The sequence below is a fragment of the Pleurodeles waltl genome, chromosome 4_1 (genome assembly GCF_031143425.1).
Source record: "Pleurodeles waltl isolate 20211129_DDA chromosome 4_1, aPleWal1.hap1.20221129, whole genome shotgun sequence".
Taxonomy (NCBI): Eukaryota; Metazoa; Chordata; class Amphibia; order Caudata; family Salamandridae; genus Pleurodeles; species Pleurodeles waltl.
This window is the reverse complement of record NC_090442.1, coordinates 143,644,002-143,658,048: the sequence shown is the minus strand read 5'-3', so window position 1 is coordinate 143,658,048 and position 14,047 is coordinate 143,644,002. Positions and strand designations below refer to the sequence as shown.

Below are 14,047 nucleotides of genomic sequence, written 5' to 3'. Positions count from 1 at the left end.
TTATTGAAAGGGCTTCACCTCCTCACTTGGCCAGGCTGGCAGTGTGCATAGGCCCTGCATAGGAGAATTCAAGATGGAATCCTTGTGGTTTGCGCATATTACATACTCCTCAGTCCAGGCATGTGGTCATTGAAAGGACTGCAGGACTTCACTTCGCCAGGTTGCTTCGCTTTCCTGGGGCTCATTGTATGAACAACGCAAATACATATGAGATCTATAAGTTTAGGGCTTTTTTTTTGCCTTTGACAGGCCTGTATGGCATCATGAAGCTGGAACATAGGGTTGTAGCAGTCAGATGGACATATTTTACTTGCTGTATGCAAACACTCAAAATGATAGCTCCTACAGAGGTTAGTTTGCCCTTCCCGGCTGCCAGAGAGGTGGGGCTGTACCACAGAGGAGCAGGCATCGTCCATGGGTGGTCACTGTGGAAGTTTCACTGCACCTTCCCTCACCGTCCGCGGCTTGGCCCTTTTTGTACTGATATTTCAGTTTACCTCTAAAAGACTAGACTAACAATGAGCACACTGCAAAGCGGAAACAGGTCATCCCTCACACTCTCCTACCTTAACCACCCTTTCTGCTGCCCCGAACCCTGCACTGTTCTTTTAGGTAATTGTACTTGCATTCAGATAGCGCTTACTACCCCTGATGAGGCATTGAGGTGCTTTAGGGGGATTAGCACAGCTCTCCCAAGCCTATGGTTAGTAGTAGTCGTAAAACATGTGGGTTGGAGGGGCACAGACCAGGTCCACATGATCCAAACCCATCAGTTCTAATTGAACATAGGGGTCTCAACATGTTAACCTGAGACCATATGATTCTTTCCTGCTCGTGTTATACTTATGGCTTAGAGCTAGAAAATGCACTTGACTTGTCCTCACCTTCGATAAGTGTGGGGCTATTAGTGTTCTACCTCAAGCATAGCTCTCCTATGTGTACTCACATGGCTCTCCCTGTGCCCCCGCAGCCCCCCTGTTATTTTATTCTTGCACTGTATTCTCCCCCCTTCTGTCTCCCACTAAATTGTCTTGTCTTTTTTTCTGCCCCTTCCTGTGTTGTCCCGCCCTTTGCGCTCTTCTTTCTCTCGTCCTCCTCTCCCTTTCCCTTCTCCTCCTTTCCCTCCTCTCTTCTTATCCTCTGCCTCGCCCCCTCTCTCTTCCTCTCGTCACCTCCCTCTGCACCCTCTCCCTTCTCTGTTCACTCTCTCACGTTCCCTTCTCCTCTGTCAATCTCTCAGGCATCTGTTTCTTCATTTCACCTCCTGGTTGGGACACATTGTACATCACTGACTGACTGTCCGTTTTCTAAGACCCAGTTCACTCATCTGTCCATTTTCTCGATCTCATTTCTGGATCACTCATCTGCTCTTTTTTTAGTCATTGAGACTTGATAAGATGTTGATGTGAGAGCTAATCTTGGAGTGCATGGGAGAGATGCTCTGCTGTGCGTCTGTATATACTTATATGTTGTGGATCCCACCTAGTTAGGTTTAATCCATCAATGTTTTTGCTTGCCATGCCATTCCAGTTTGGAACCATCCATATGCAAATCAGCCTTGACTCTGTTCCCCATGGGAACAGTCCAGCCCAAACTGCCAGTCCAGGTCCTTCCTGGACCCGAAACAAGCATCCTGAGACCGGTTTCAGGGTTTCACCCTTCATCAGCCAGGCTAGGTTGAATCAGGTGACATAGCAAGCACGGGACCCACCTCTGGGCATACCCTTCCCACTTGGGGCGACAAATACAAAAACAACAGATGATAGACGGAATGCAGAGCACATCAAACATTCACCCCAGTCACAGATCTGGGTTTAATCCACCAGTTTTTTTGCTTGCCATGACATTCCAGTTTGGACCCAGCCATATGCAAATCAGTTGTCACCCTGTTAATTACTTTCAGCATGCTCATTCCCCTAGAGCACCAGTTGTCTTAACCACCAATACGACCTTCTTTAAACCAAAGTCACCATGTCGCCACCCCCAAAAGATTGTTCACCACGACCATTGACTTGGATGAGTTTGTCGCTCATTGATAGAGAGCACTGGATCATCATTAGGACATGCATCTCTGAATAGCCTGCAGCCACCACTGTGTTCCCTGGAATTCCCCTTCTACCAAATGCTTAGTTTGTGTAAGAGTTCGTACAGACCACATGTTAGTATTATTCAAGGGATGGACACTCTAGAGTAAGTGATAAACAAAATGGACTTAAACTTGCACATGCAAACTGAGGGAACTCTGGTCCAAATGGGACAACGTCCATTGAGTCTCCACTGGAGCCTACATCATCTCTGTACTACTGTGGTGCACACAAAGTCAAACATCAAACAGGACTGTGCAAATGCCCTCCATGCTAGCAACTTAAACAAGCAATGGCAAAGCCAATAGGTCTCGGCAATCCAAGAGCTATAGGCGTTGGCAATGTTAATGCGTGTATCAATAAAACCAGCCCCAGAGCTGTACACAAGTGCACTAACATTGACAACATCTGTAGCTCTCGGATTGCTCAGACCTACTGGCTTTGCCAATGCTTGTTGTTTTGCTGACATTGTTTTAAAACCTAGCGATAGGACAGTAGCACTTGTACAGGATTGCAGGAATGTTTTCTCCTTTATATCTGCAACCAACAAAGGGCCTAGATCGCTGAAAGGTTGTTTATTGTCTGCCTGGTCGCTCCTCTCCCAATAGCTGCTGTCACTCAAAGCAGGATGCAGAGGATGTGGCTAGACCAAAACAAGAGGCTTTTTTGCTAAATAAATCCCCTGAACCGCAGCAACGACTGGCTAAAATTGTAAACGACGGCGAGCAGAATGAAAGCCAATGTTTTTTTAGATAACAGCACTTGGCATGTTGCCTGGCTCTAATGTGACCGCTGGTTTTACGCATCTCCTGAACCTTTGCCGGTGGGGGAATATGGAAGGTGAATGACATCAGGTGGGGGAGGGAGAGGAGGGAAGCTCTGGGAGCGGTGAAAGGGCCGCAGCTCAGTGAGTGTGCATGGCCCATAACTCCGGCGCTCATCAAACAAAGTGGGAAGAAGGAAGCTTAACAAGAGGGGAGGAACTGGAAGCTCCAATCCAGGCTCCCTGCTCTCAGATATGGCAGCGCCCGAAGTGCTGCTGCTGTTCCTCTGCTGGGTGCCCAGTGCGGGAGGTAAGAGGTGCTCTGCTTGTCTGAGAACGGGGTGGTGGACATATAACCAACACATGGCCTCCACTGGCGTTATCCTGGTTCTTTAGGAATTGGTCTTGGAGGTAGTGTCTATATTCACAGCAGTGGTACTGATGCTTGGGGTGGAAAATAGAGAGGTGGTGTAGCAGCAGCGCCGATGAGGTACATCCACCACACAGACACGCATATATGAGGCACGGTCAGCCGAGGTGCGTAACCCTTCAGATGCCGGGGAAATTTGTTTTGTATTAGGAGGCAGCAGATTCTTATAGGGAAGAGCTGGGCAGAGGTGGTTGCTCTGAGCACGGCAGGGACGCAGACTTCAAGGGAGACGGTTCTTGAATCAGACACTGAGCGCCTCGTGTTGTAAAGAGCTACAATGTCCTGTACAAAGCAAGCAGCCCTTGGATCTGTTTGAAGCCCCAACTCACCCGTCATAACAGAAAGGGAAAACAAACCTGACAGGCTCACCCGACTGTTGTCACTGAGAACGGTGTGAGTGAAAAAAAAAAAAAGAGTGCTTGTGAAAAGCACTCTTAAAGAAAAAAAAAAGAAGTCCCGAAACAAAGCCCTAAAATGGCCTCTGCATATGTGTAGGAGTAATTGGTCCATGCTCTCAAGGAGAGATTAACCCTGGGAAAGGCATGATGTATGCATGCCATGAACAAATGGGGAGAACGGATAATGGAGCGACAATGAAGCCAGCAATTCAAAAGCCTTTGGGCAGGCTGCACCCCACAAAGTACCTACAACATGTGTCTTTTCCAGACAGCGCATACGCTCTGCCGAGAGCCAAGACCATAAAGACAGGGGATGACAACTTACACAATATAAGCAGTACAACAGCAAGACTCCTCAATAGCCTAAAGAGATGCTGTCTCGTGTCAGCGCTGTGAGATCTGCTCTGGCTTGTCTGAAGAGGCGTAATCCATTACCTGTGGCTTTAATACAAATTGCTTTATAAGAGTCAGACTCTCGAATATGACGCACAGAATCAAGTCTGTTTCTTGCAGAAGACGCTCTGCACTCATTCTCTTTTGTATGAGTGAAAGCTCTGGGGAATTGTAAGCCCTTCACCACAGTCCACACTTGCTCACATTGTCTGCCAATACACAATTCACCGGCTTAGCAGCCAGAGAGAAAGAGTTCTGCTCCGTGCTCATATTACCCTTGGCTTCTCACCAGGGATTGTGAAGAGTTGACATTTTAAGTCAATAACCATGAGTCAATAACCATGTGCCTCTGTACAACAGAGAAAGAGGATTGTAGAATTAGACCAAGGGTATGAGGATGGGAGGAATTCAAGAAAGAAGAAAGAGGCTTCTTATATTTGGCGAATGGTCTGTGAGCAGCTCATCGGCTACAAAGGTGGTTTGGACTCGAAATAAAATACAGAGTAACAAATAAGTTAATACATTTTGGGACAGAATGAGAAACATCAGTGGACGAGACTTAACTATAAAGCCTGGTGCCTGGGGCTTTCTATTAAACACCAGGTCAGGTACCAACCTGGGGCAGAAAAAACAAAACAGTTGTCCAGATGTGGGTAAGTCAGTGTTGTAGTACTTTTGTCCCTGTGTGGCTGATCCTGCTCTTCTGCCTTTAAGGCCCGCCCTGTGCAAAACCCTGTTGCTCCTAGCCTCCATCATATGCCCTGAGGCCGTGAAGTTGCACCTATTCCATCTTTATCCTTCATGACAAATGAAGACTTGGTCAGTTGTCTAGGAGGGCTGTCTATGAAAGTTAAATAATACATTTTCTAGGTGGGCTTCTCTCCAAAGTTATAAGGACAAATAGGTGACCACAGTGCCCAGCAGACTGTCCAAGATTTCCTCTTAAGGCATGCTAGGTCATCTTCCTGGTGAGCATCACATTGGTCTAACATTTGACCTCCATCGTCTCTCAACAAGGGCTTCCATAAGTGCCTCGAAGTGGCCGAAAGGTATCAACCAAAAATATCTCATATCAGTTTACACAGATCTGTACAGTTTAGTTCACCCTGTAAAGTGCACCTCCTCCTTGATCAGTGTCAGACAAGAATTGTCTATTTGTCTAAATGCTCCATTTATTGGGATAGCCACTGTCCTGTGAGTGCCCTCAAAAGTCTCAAAGGTGCCTGTGACCTTTCACGTTACCCTTGAGCAGGACCCAGTTCTCTCTGGCTTTGCTATTTCTAGAGAGCACAGGCTATTTGATGGCCTGTCATGCATACAGACAGCTCAGTTCTTCCTAAATCTCAATGCCTCTCTTTAGCTCTTTAGAACACTGATAGAATCGTTATCACCTGACCAACATTAGCATGAATTTATCCCAGAATTGGAGATGTTGATTTTTTTAACATATTCTGCGGGCACAGATACCCCTTTTCAGTTACATTGAACAATTATTTGCTCTCTCTCCAAGCTTCCTGCGTAAAACACAATATCTTACAAATGCGTATTGTTTATCGCTCATTCTCTTCACACGTATCACGTAGCACCACGGATAAGAGACAAAGTTGAATGAAGAGCAGAAAACCCCTTACATCAATGTGGCAGACAGTCTCAGATAAATGTCGTCAAAAACCTGGTAGTACTGTGGCCAGCCGTGGTCCAGCGTGTGTAAACCATAGATAACCAAGGTTCGTCCATGAACATGAAAACAGGGAAGCCCTTAGAACCCATGCTTTGCTTGAGTCTGTGTTCCTTTCCCCTGGTTTCTTATTTTCCTTTCTCTCGCTTCCCAGGGGTGATTCTGCTGCTACTGGATAAGCTGCGCAAGATGAAATGGGAGCAGATGTGGCGACTGACAGCGGAGCGGGAGCTGATGAGTATGCTTTCCACATCGCTGGCCGATCAGGTACGTGAGACCTCGATGGACTGCTGCAGATCTCCCTCCATAGTGCGTGGTGAGGATCCCGAAGGATGCGCCCTTCCTTCAGAAAGCATCTCTGAGCAAGTGATGATAAACTAAGCGATGGTTTGACTATCACGGTTATGGAGATCTGGGATGTTTTCAGTAAGGCATGCGATTGTTCACTCACTCATTGGCGGTCCAACAACCAATGCTGTTTTTATAGCAGCAAACGTGTGCGCTTGGGACAATGGCTGAGAAGTGATATGCCATTCAAGTGTGCGGTAGAGGAAATGTGGAGAATTGCTGACGGTTGATCACATCAGTTCACCAATTGAAATGATTTGCTCATTCTTTCATTGATGACTGGTAGATTTCCTATCCTAGGTGACTTTGTTGATAAAACTGTTTCCCACTAAGTTCCGTACCTTTATGCCCCTGCAGGGTGAGCTCGATTTGAATAGATGGGAGGCAAACATCTGAACTCATAGCCAAACCCAGGCAAAGGGCATATACATACAGATGATGGACATAGAACTTCCCAGCATTAGCACAGATCACCTTTGCTGAGGAAGGCCAGGGATTACATGTACAAGCAGAATGGACTAATCCAGTTTCCTAGAACTCACACCCTTAATGAAAAGACTACACAGTAATGTGCCTGACTCGAAACCTGTGTCTCCTGTAGAGCTGAGGGACCATTGGGTTGGGATGGTAGGAAACAATGGGAATATGTGGAGGTTGTTCTCCAGAGAAAGATCAGACATAAAGGCCCTCATTACGAGGCAGGCGGTCACCAGACCGCCAGCCTCGCCATGGCGGTCTTACCTCTGTGGACGTGGCGTTAAAGACTGGCACATCACAAGTTGTGGGGCTTGGCAGACGCCAAACCTAACGCCGCCTGGCCCCCCGGTGCAGGGTACTGACGCAGCTGGTGGTGTGTACCTCCAGCCTGGCGGCAGGCCTTAGCCTGCCGGCTGGATTACTAGGCTACAGACGGCCAGGCTTTCCATGGCGGTCACCACGCCACAAAAACCCTGGCGGTCACGCACCCGGTGACAGGAATACCATTCCTGTCGCCGGCACACGAACTCCCACCAGTCCACACACTTACGAACACCCCCCACTCTTTCATGCACGCATGCATTCACACACCCCTCAGCATACGCATTCATTCACACAGACACCCCCACTCACTCGCATACATGCAGACACACAACTCATTCACTCGCAGACATGCAGACACACAGCCCCAGTCACACGTACATACACGCACAGAAACATATGCATTCAGTCACATACACACATGCATTCACCACCCCCTCCCCATCTGCATACACGCACTCACACTACACCTCCCCCACACTACAACCCCCTCGGCATACACAACCATTTTCCTTCTCCATCGAGGAAGTCGTCCGGAAGGGGATGAGTCCTGGATGTCTTGCTTTGCCAGCACCACCATGACAGAAAGACTCCGCCAAGCTGTATTACGGCTTGTAATATGGCAGGTGGAGTCTTGCTGCCGTGACGGTGCTGGCGATGCAACCGCCTCTTCGGAGTCGGACTTCTGCTCAGAAATGGGTAGAAGTCCTCTAAAGACTCCTAATATGGCGAGCAACAGACCACCAGCACAGGAAGTCTTTTGCCTGCAGCGACTTCGGCGGTCTTCCAAAAAGAACACCGTAGTCGTAATGTGGCCCAAAGTGTTGACTTCTAATTCCACCCCAAAGGCAGTCACTTTACAAGTTAACAGCTAAATAGAAAGATGAGATGAAAACACTGGCTCTTTTTCGGGGACACGATACAAGGATTTGCATGCAAAATGTAAATTTCAATCAGTGCTTGTGAAAAATGTGATCTGTACATATATTGAGTATTTCTGCTTCCTTGGTCTTGAGCTGGCTCGTATGAGGTTTGTCCAAGCAAAAATGTGAGTTAAAGTTGTACAGCGTAGAAAATCACAGAACTGATTGGTGAACCCTGACAGTGGTGGCCATCATGGGTTGTACTGATGGAATGAGACCTTCTGCCTCCTTCCCTTGCAGGACATCTTCAATGCTGTAATCAAGCAGAACCCGTTCCTTGTCTATCAGCTTCCCTGCTTCTGGAATGTCCAGCTGTCAGACCACACGCGCTCCGAGAAGTGTTACCGTGACGTCTCAGACCTAAAGGTGAGTGCATCTGCTCTCTATGGGTGAAACACTCTGGCATTTCTCTAAAGAGAACATGTGACCAGCATAGTCAAAGACAATTTTGTTTTTTAATCTAAACAACTTAACAAGTCACTTTGAAGCTGCCCCTCTCCCTGTGCTGGACTTCTTGTTGTTTCTCACATTTAGCTATTGTATGTGCATATTTCTTTCAGTAGTAGAATGCTTGGAACAGATTAGCAATGACAAAGATGCTATGTATGTCTGGCTGTGAAATAAGGAATATATTTGACATAATGATGACGAGTCCTCCATCGCGTTGATGTGATTTTAGATTGTTGGTTATTTCTTCCGGTCTAGAAAAGTATGCAGACCTCTTCTATAAGTTGAGTGTAACTGCAGTCCACCCCTCCCCGCACCCCACACCCCAAATCCTCTAGGGTCTACCAGCTGCAGATCCTGAACACGTTAGGAACCTGTCAACCTGTAAAGCTACAAAAATGAGGCAAACCAATGCCCTTTGGGGGCAAAGGATATCTGATAAAGTCCAAAACTGGGGTGGATTTCCACATTTCTAAGGGGCGTTTAGAGGCTGCATATTATTCTCTTTGAGGCCAAAGGATTCTTTCACTCACAGAACAACACGTCACATGCCGTGTCTGGGAGATGGTTCAGTCTATACCAAGATGTTACCAAATATATATTGCATTCACTGTTAGTTTTACCTCGAAAGTCCGAGTTGCAGCCAAGGTTCTGTAGGCCCCTCTAGGAAGCTAGGCGCTTCCGAGAGAAAAGGAGCCTCACACCACAGTAATAATGTAGCTCCTCGTTAGGCAACGGCTGCTTCTTTGAGATAGCGGGTGTTGCTTTTGGTAGTGACTGGCAGGGGAGGTAGACTTACCTCCAGAGAAATACAGGCAGTGTCAGTGCGACTTTTGGGACATGAAATCACTTTGAAAAATGGATGTAGTAAGATAGAAAAGCATTTTTAATTAAAATGAAGCCAACATGATATAAATTGGACCAGTCACTTCAAAGGTATAGATTTTTTAGTAATTGTTCCAAAGTACTCTTCATCTCTTGTTCAGTATGAAAGTTAATAGAATTCTCCCTCCGTTACCTACAAGTGGCCCTTGAGGCTCTCCTGCTTCCAAGTGCACAAGCGCGCCCAGCTGCCTCTTGGTGCTCCAGCCTGGCTGCAGGAGCAGGACAGGAGTTGTCACTTTGTGCAGTCTGCCATAGTCTACAGGTTCCAAACTTCACAAAGTTCCTTCGGTTCGTCTCTGCCTTGAGACCGCAATGTGGGCAGTGAGTCCAGATCTTGTGTCTGTGCCAACACCAGCAGATGGATCCTCACCTTTCCATATGTAAGCTCCCTCCTTCACTCTGTTATCCAGCGCTCACAGCGCTTAGTTTGTAAAACATTAAGTGCCAGTGCCCATGCCTTGATTCCACCTCATGCCTCTTTTATCCACCACCAGAGACTTCCTACCCCTTTATCTCATCCTTGCAGAATCCTTCTTTCTCCCTTGCTCTGGATCAAAGTCTGTTGAGGAAAAATAAATGCCAGTGCCCAAAAATGAGTGGCGGTGAGCCCCACCTGCAACCACCAGCTTAAGTTAGGCAGTCCTCTCTTTATCCCAGTGCACAGTGAGTGTAACTGGATTCACCACTCACTTCGAACCAACCCGCTTCACAGACCCCAGTGCCACCCAGTGAAGGTTCTTCCTTCTGCTTTTGGAATCCAGGAGGTAAGCAAGGTTTCCTAATCCTTGGGAGAATCAGGCCCTGGTACTGTGGTGAACCACCAGCCCTACCAGAAAGATGAGAGCAGACTCCTCCTTGCTGTAGGTCTCAGTTCTGTCCCAAGTACGTCTGTGGGCTGATGATTCTCACAGTGCTGATTGCAGGTGTACTTTGACTCTCTGATGCTAGGTTCTCTGTTATACTCCAAAGGCAGCAGTGGTTGGGGGCTGACCCTATGTCTGCTCCCCACCCTCATCCCGTCTGTGGTTTACTCAGGGCCACTGGAAATACGTGATTGTGAGGCTGCAGCGATTTTCACATACTTATTCATTTGCCGCACTTGCCACATAATCCATCCTCTGCTGCATAATCTGTACATTTAAACAAAAAAAAAAGATTTTGTTTCTAACTGAAACGGTTTAGAAGTTACCAAACATGCAACAACATGTGTTGAAGTGCAGTGGAAGGCCATTTGCAAAGCTGGACTGGTTACTTTTCTATTGATTATTGCTATATTTAGGTGTCAAAGCTGGACTAAGGAGGAGCAACCACGCCCAGAGAGTGTAACTACATTTAAAAATAACGAATTAATAAAGTTATATTACTACAGAATGTGGCACATTATGCCACATAATTTATCTGTTTTGCCGCATAATTTACTCAAACCTGCCACATAATTTGTTCTTGTCCTGCCACATAATTCCAGTGGCCCTGGGTTTGCTACAGTACAGTCTTATGGCAGAGACAATCCTGAGCTTTTCAAAATGCCACGCCTTCAACAGGATCCACCCAGGGGATTTTTGGATAACCAATGCATTCTAATACCTCTCTTGGCCAGTACTATAAACACCATAAACGTATACTTTAATATTTTTTCCCAGGGCTTAGGTATAATGCCAAAATAGAATGCTACAGTATACATTGTATCACGTCTCACAACTCCCCGCAAATTCTCCACTACTGCTTCCTAAAACTGGATCATCAGAGGGCTGTTCCAGATCATAAGTAGCAAGCCTGCCTGTGGGTAATAACATCTTGGACAATTGCTTGGTCTGTGTGCGTGTCCTTTATGCATATTTTTAGGTATGTGATATACCATGTGTAAATATGTCCATTGTGTAAGCTTAAATTGGGCACAGCACGTACATTAGTTGTTTCTGCAAACGTTCTGCATCGTTCTGAAGAAGTTAAAGGGTTGGGTAAGTTATTGTGTCAGGAGTCTCCGTCTCCGTAGTGCTCCATTGAAGACTGAAAAAACATATGATCAACCTCTTCTAGCTGGATCAGTTCTGAACGCATACCTAATTCAGTGATCTGTCCTGGAAACCATTCAATCCTACCCTAAAAGCACTAGCCAAATGGCCACAGGAAAGAAGCTGAACTGTAGGGACCCTAAACTTCTCTCTAGTTTGTTTGAATTTGAAAAATTGTTCTCTGCTGTACAGATCTCCCATCAGCAAGTAAACCCCTCTAGATCCTCCCACTGCCTTCGCCTTGCTTATTTGGGTTGCCACCTTCGGGAGACCTTTCCAATGCACATAGTGAAAATGACTCCGCAACCCCAAGAAACCATAGAAGTTGCTTTGAGACAACCAACTTCACAAAGTTTACAAGTCTTCACTGTAAAGTAAATTTAATAAACTTTGCATGTATGAAAGTTTGCTCAGTTTTTTTGCCTGTTGTCTGACAACATAAATATATTGTGTAGATGGTTTACTCGTTATCATTTAAACAACTAAATTGTTAATTCAATAATTTAAACACTGTTTTAAAGGATGTTTGAATCCCTCTTGGTACAATAGCACTGTAGATGGCCAGCCAGTACACAGTTGTGCAGTATGATGCGTTGCTCCTTTTTCACAGTCTGCTTTTGGGGCCCCAAGTAATTTTTTCTTAAGTTGTTTGTGTGCTTCTGTTTAACGTGTCTTAAACAATGTTTATTTGATCTCACAATGGAAGATCGTAAAAGTAATCAATAAGAAATATACAGTTCACACACACGCACATATATATATATATATATATATATGTGTATATATATATATATATATATATATATATATATATATATATTGGTAAAACTATCATTCTTATAAATATAAAAATAGGTAAGATAAAAACATTCATAATCACAAAGGTCATACATCATAAATACCGTAACTGCAACTAAAAACAATCTATATGGGTAGGACTAATTACAACATCATTGCTTTGTGTAGAAACAAGGCACTTTTTCGAAAACTACCTACACCTTTACATGTGGCAAAATCACCTAGCTGTGGCAAAAAAGCAAAGCCACCCTGCATTTGCTAAATTTGTTTTTGCATAAAATCTGTAATAAATAATGCCTAGTCAAGGGAAAATAAAAACGTGAAGTGTAAAGGGGTCTGGGGGGATTCCTCGTCACAAGGGCAAGTGCAAATGTCAGATTGTGAGAACTGTCCCTGCGGGAAGCGCAATAACCATCTAATGGACCCTAACCTAAAGCGAGTTAGTAACATTCTTTCCTACGAGGCAGAGATGAGATTCACGAAAGGAGCCATTTCTAGGGAGGTTTGTATCAGACAGTAGTCTCTGACAGATGTTTTTACTAGCGGAGAATCCTCCCTTTGGCTTTACCTAGCATCAAGAAAACAATTCTTCAATCAAAGTTTATCCTTATTGGCCATACAGTCCGGATTGTCCAGCAACTGCGGGCAACCAAGGTTGTTAACTCTCTAACGTATTTCAACCAAGGAATACTAGGTCCATTATGACGCAAGAGGCAATCCTTGATAAAGTCCCGCTTCAGGTCATCCTCCTTATTCAGGTACACGGAGCACCAGAGCATCAAAGGGGCAAGTTTATTAGAGTCCTCCACAGAGGCTAAGCCTAGCTCCCCGTGTAATACATAGTGAGATGTAGATTCTGTAACCCCAGGAATGCACCTGCAAACTCTATTCTCTCCCAATCGCATACTGTTGGCGTTCTTGTAACTCCGCACGCCTGCCCCATATGTCAATATAGTGAGGCATTTTCTTCTGTAAATTTCTAACATTAGGGCAATGGGTTTCTTCCTATGGCTGTAGCCAGAAGCCCACCTATAACAATCAGTCCTGTTCCTGACACATGGGACCTAATTGCATACATCATCAAACATAATACCAAAATGAGGGAATCGATTGACCTTCCCTACTGCCCTTCCCTTAATAGCTATATGACGGGTTGTGATATTTTTTTCACAAAAGCATTGGGTAAAAGTGCAGCAAGTGCATTTGTGTACAAAGGAAGCTCCTTATCCCAACTGCAGCAAAGGGAATGTTAACCACTAAACAACTCCAGCCCCTGCAGTGAACGTCCTGAGCATTTGACTTTAGAGTGTAAATTCTTGCTTCTTGTAGCTTTATATAGTGCATTCTAAGTGTTGTGCTGTCTGTCCAACTTCAGCCAATACATTAACAAGAAAGAGAGTAGTTGTAGCCTTTTAGTAGATACATTTATATTTATAATAATCAATAGCAAAACTGCAGATAGTCTATCAGTGAAGTGGCACGGGGCAAGCGTGGGGTGTGACCAGCTCCAACTGTGTCTGCAGTTACCCACCACAAGAGTACGTCATGAATTTTCCACCTCTGTCTCTGCACAGCCCCATAGGGAGGGCCCATTCTTGTAAAAAGTTTATAATTCTACAGGAGGAACAAATCCCCACAAGCACCGCCAAAGTCTAGAAGCAGTGTCTGGCCTCAAAAAAATCTAGATTCACATCCAGTTCTAGGCCCTGAGCCCTGTGCGTGAAATCAGATTCAGTGTTAAACCACATTCATAACTGGTGGTCTCAGTGCTCGACCTCATTTACAAGGACTGTTCTCTCTGATTGCAGCTCACAGACGGCCACTGCAGAAGGGCCCACACCACCAGGTAGTGTCTAATGCTGCAAGATACGGTAGCTAATAAAACCTGATTGTACTCTAGAAATGACTCCACATTGTCCAAGAATAAAACCCATAGTGTTCGGAATAGGTCAGAGCGCCCTTGGAGGATAATTGGTGCAGTTATGGCACCCATGTGTTCCAGCCTTCTTATAGCACTTGTACGTCACCGGAGTAACATAAATGATTCTCACAGACACGCCACAAATGAGACTTCGGAGATCAATCGAAGC

The 14,047-nt window shown here is 45.5% G+C and overlaps 1 protein-coding gene across 3 annotated transcripts in view; it reads left to right on the top strand.

Annotated features, from left to right (window-relative positions):
- LARGE1 (LARGE xylosyl- and glucuronyltransferase 1) overlaps positions 1–14,047 on the top strand; it is a 755,508-nt gene that overhangs the window by 604,851 nt on the left and 136,610 nt on the right. For all 3 annotated transcript variants that reach the window (XM_069227932.1, XM_069227934.1, XM_069227933.1), the window contains exons 8-9: positions 5,901–6,013; positions 8,056–8,181. In XM_069227932.1, the coding sequence (XP_069084033.1) occupies positions 5,901–6,013; positions 8,056–8,181 (239 nt within the window). The remainder of the gene's footprint in view (positions 1–5,900; positions 6,014–8,055; positions 8,182–14,047) is intronic.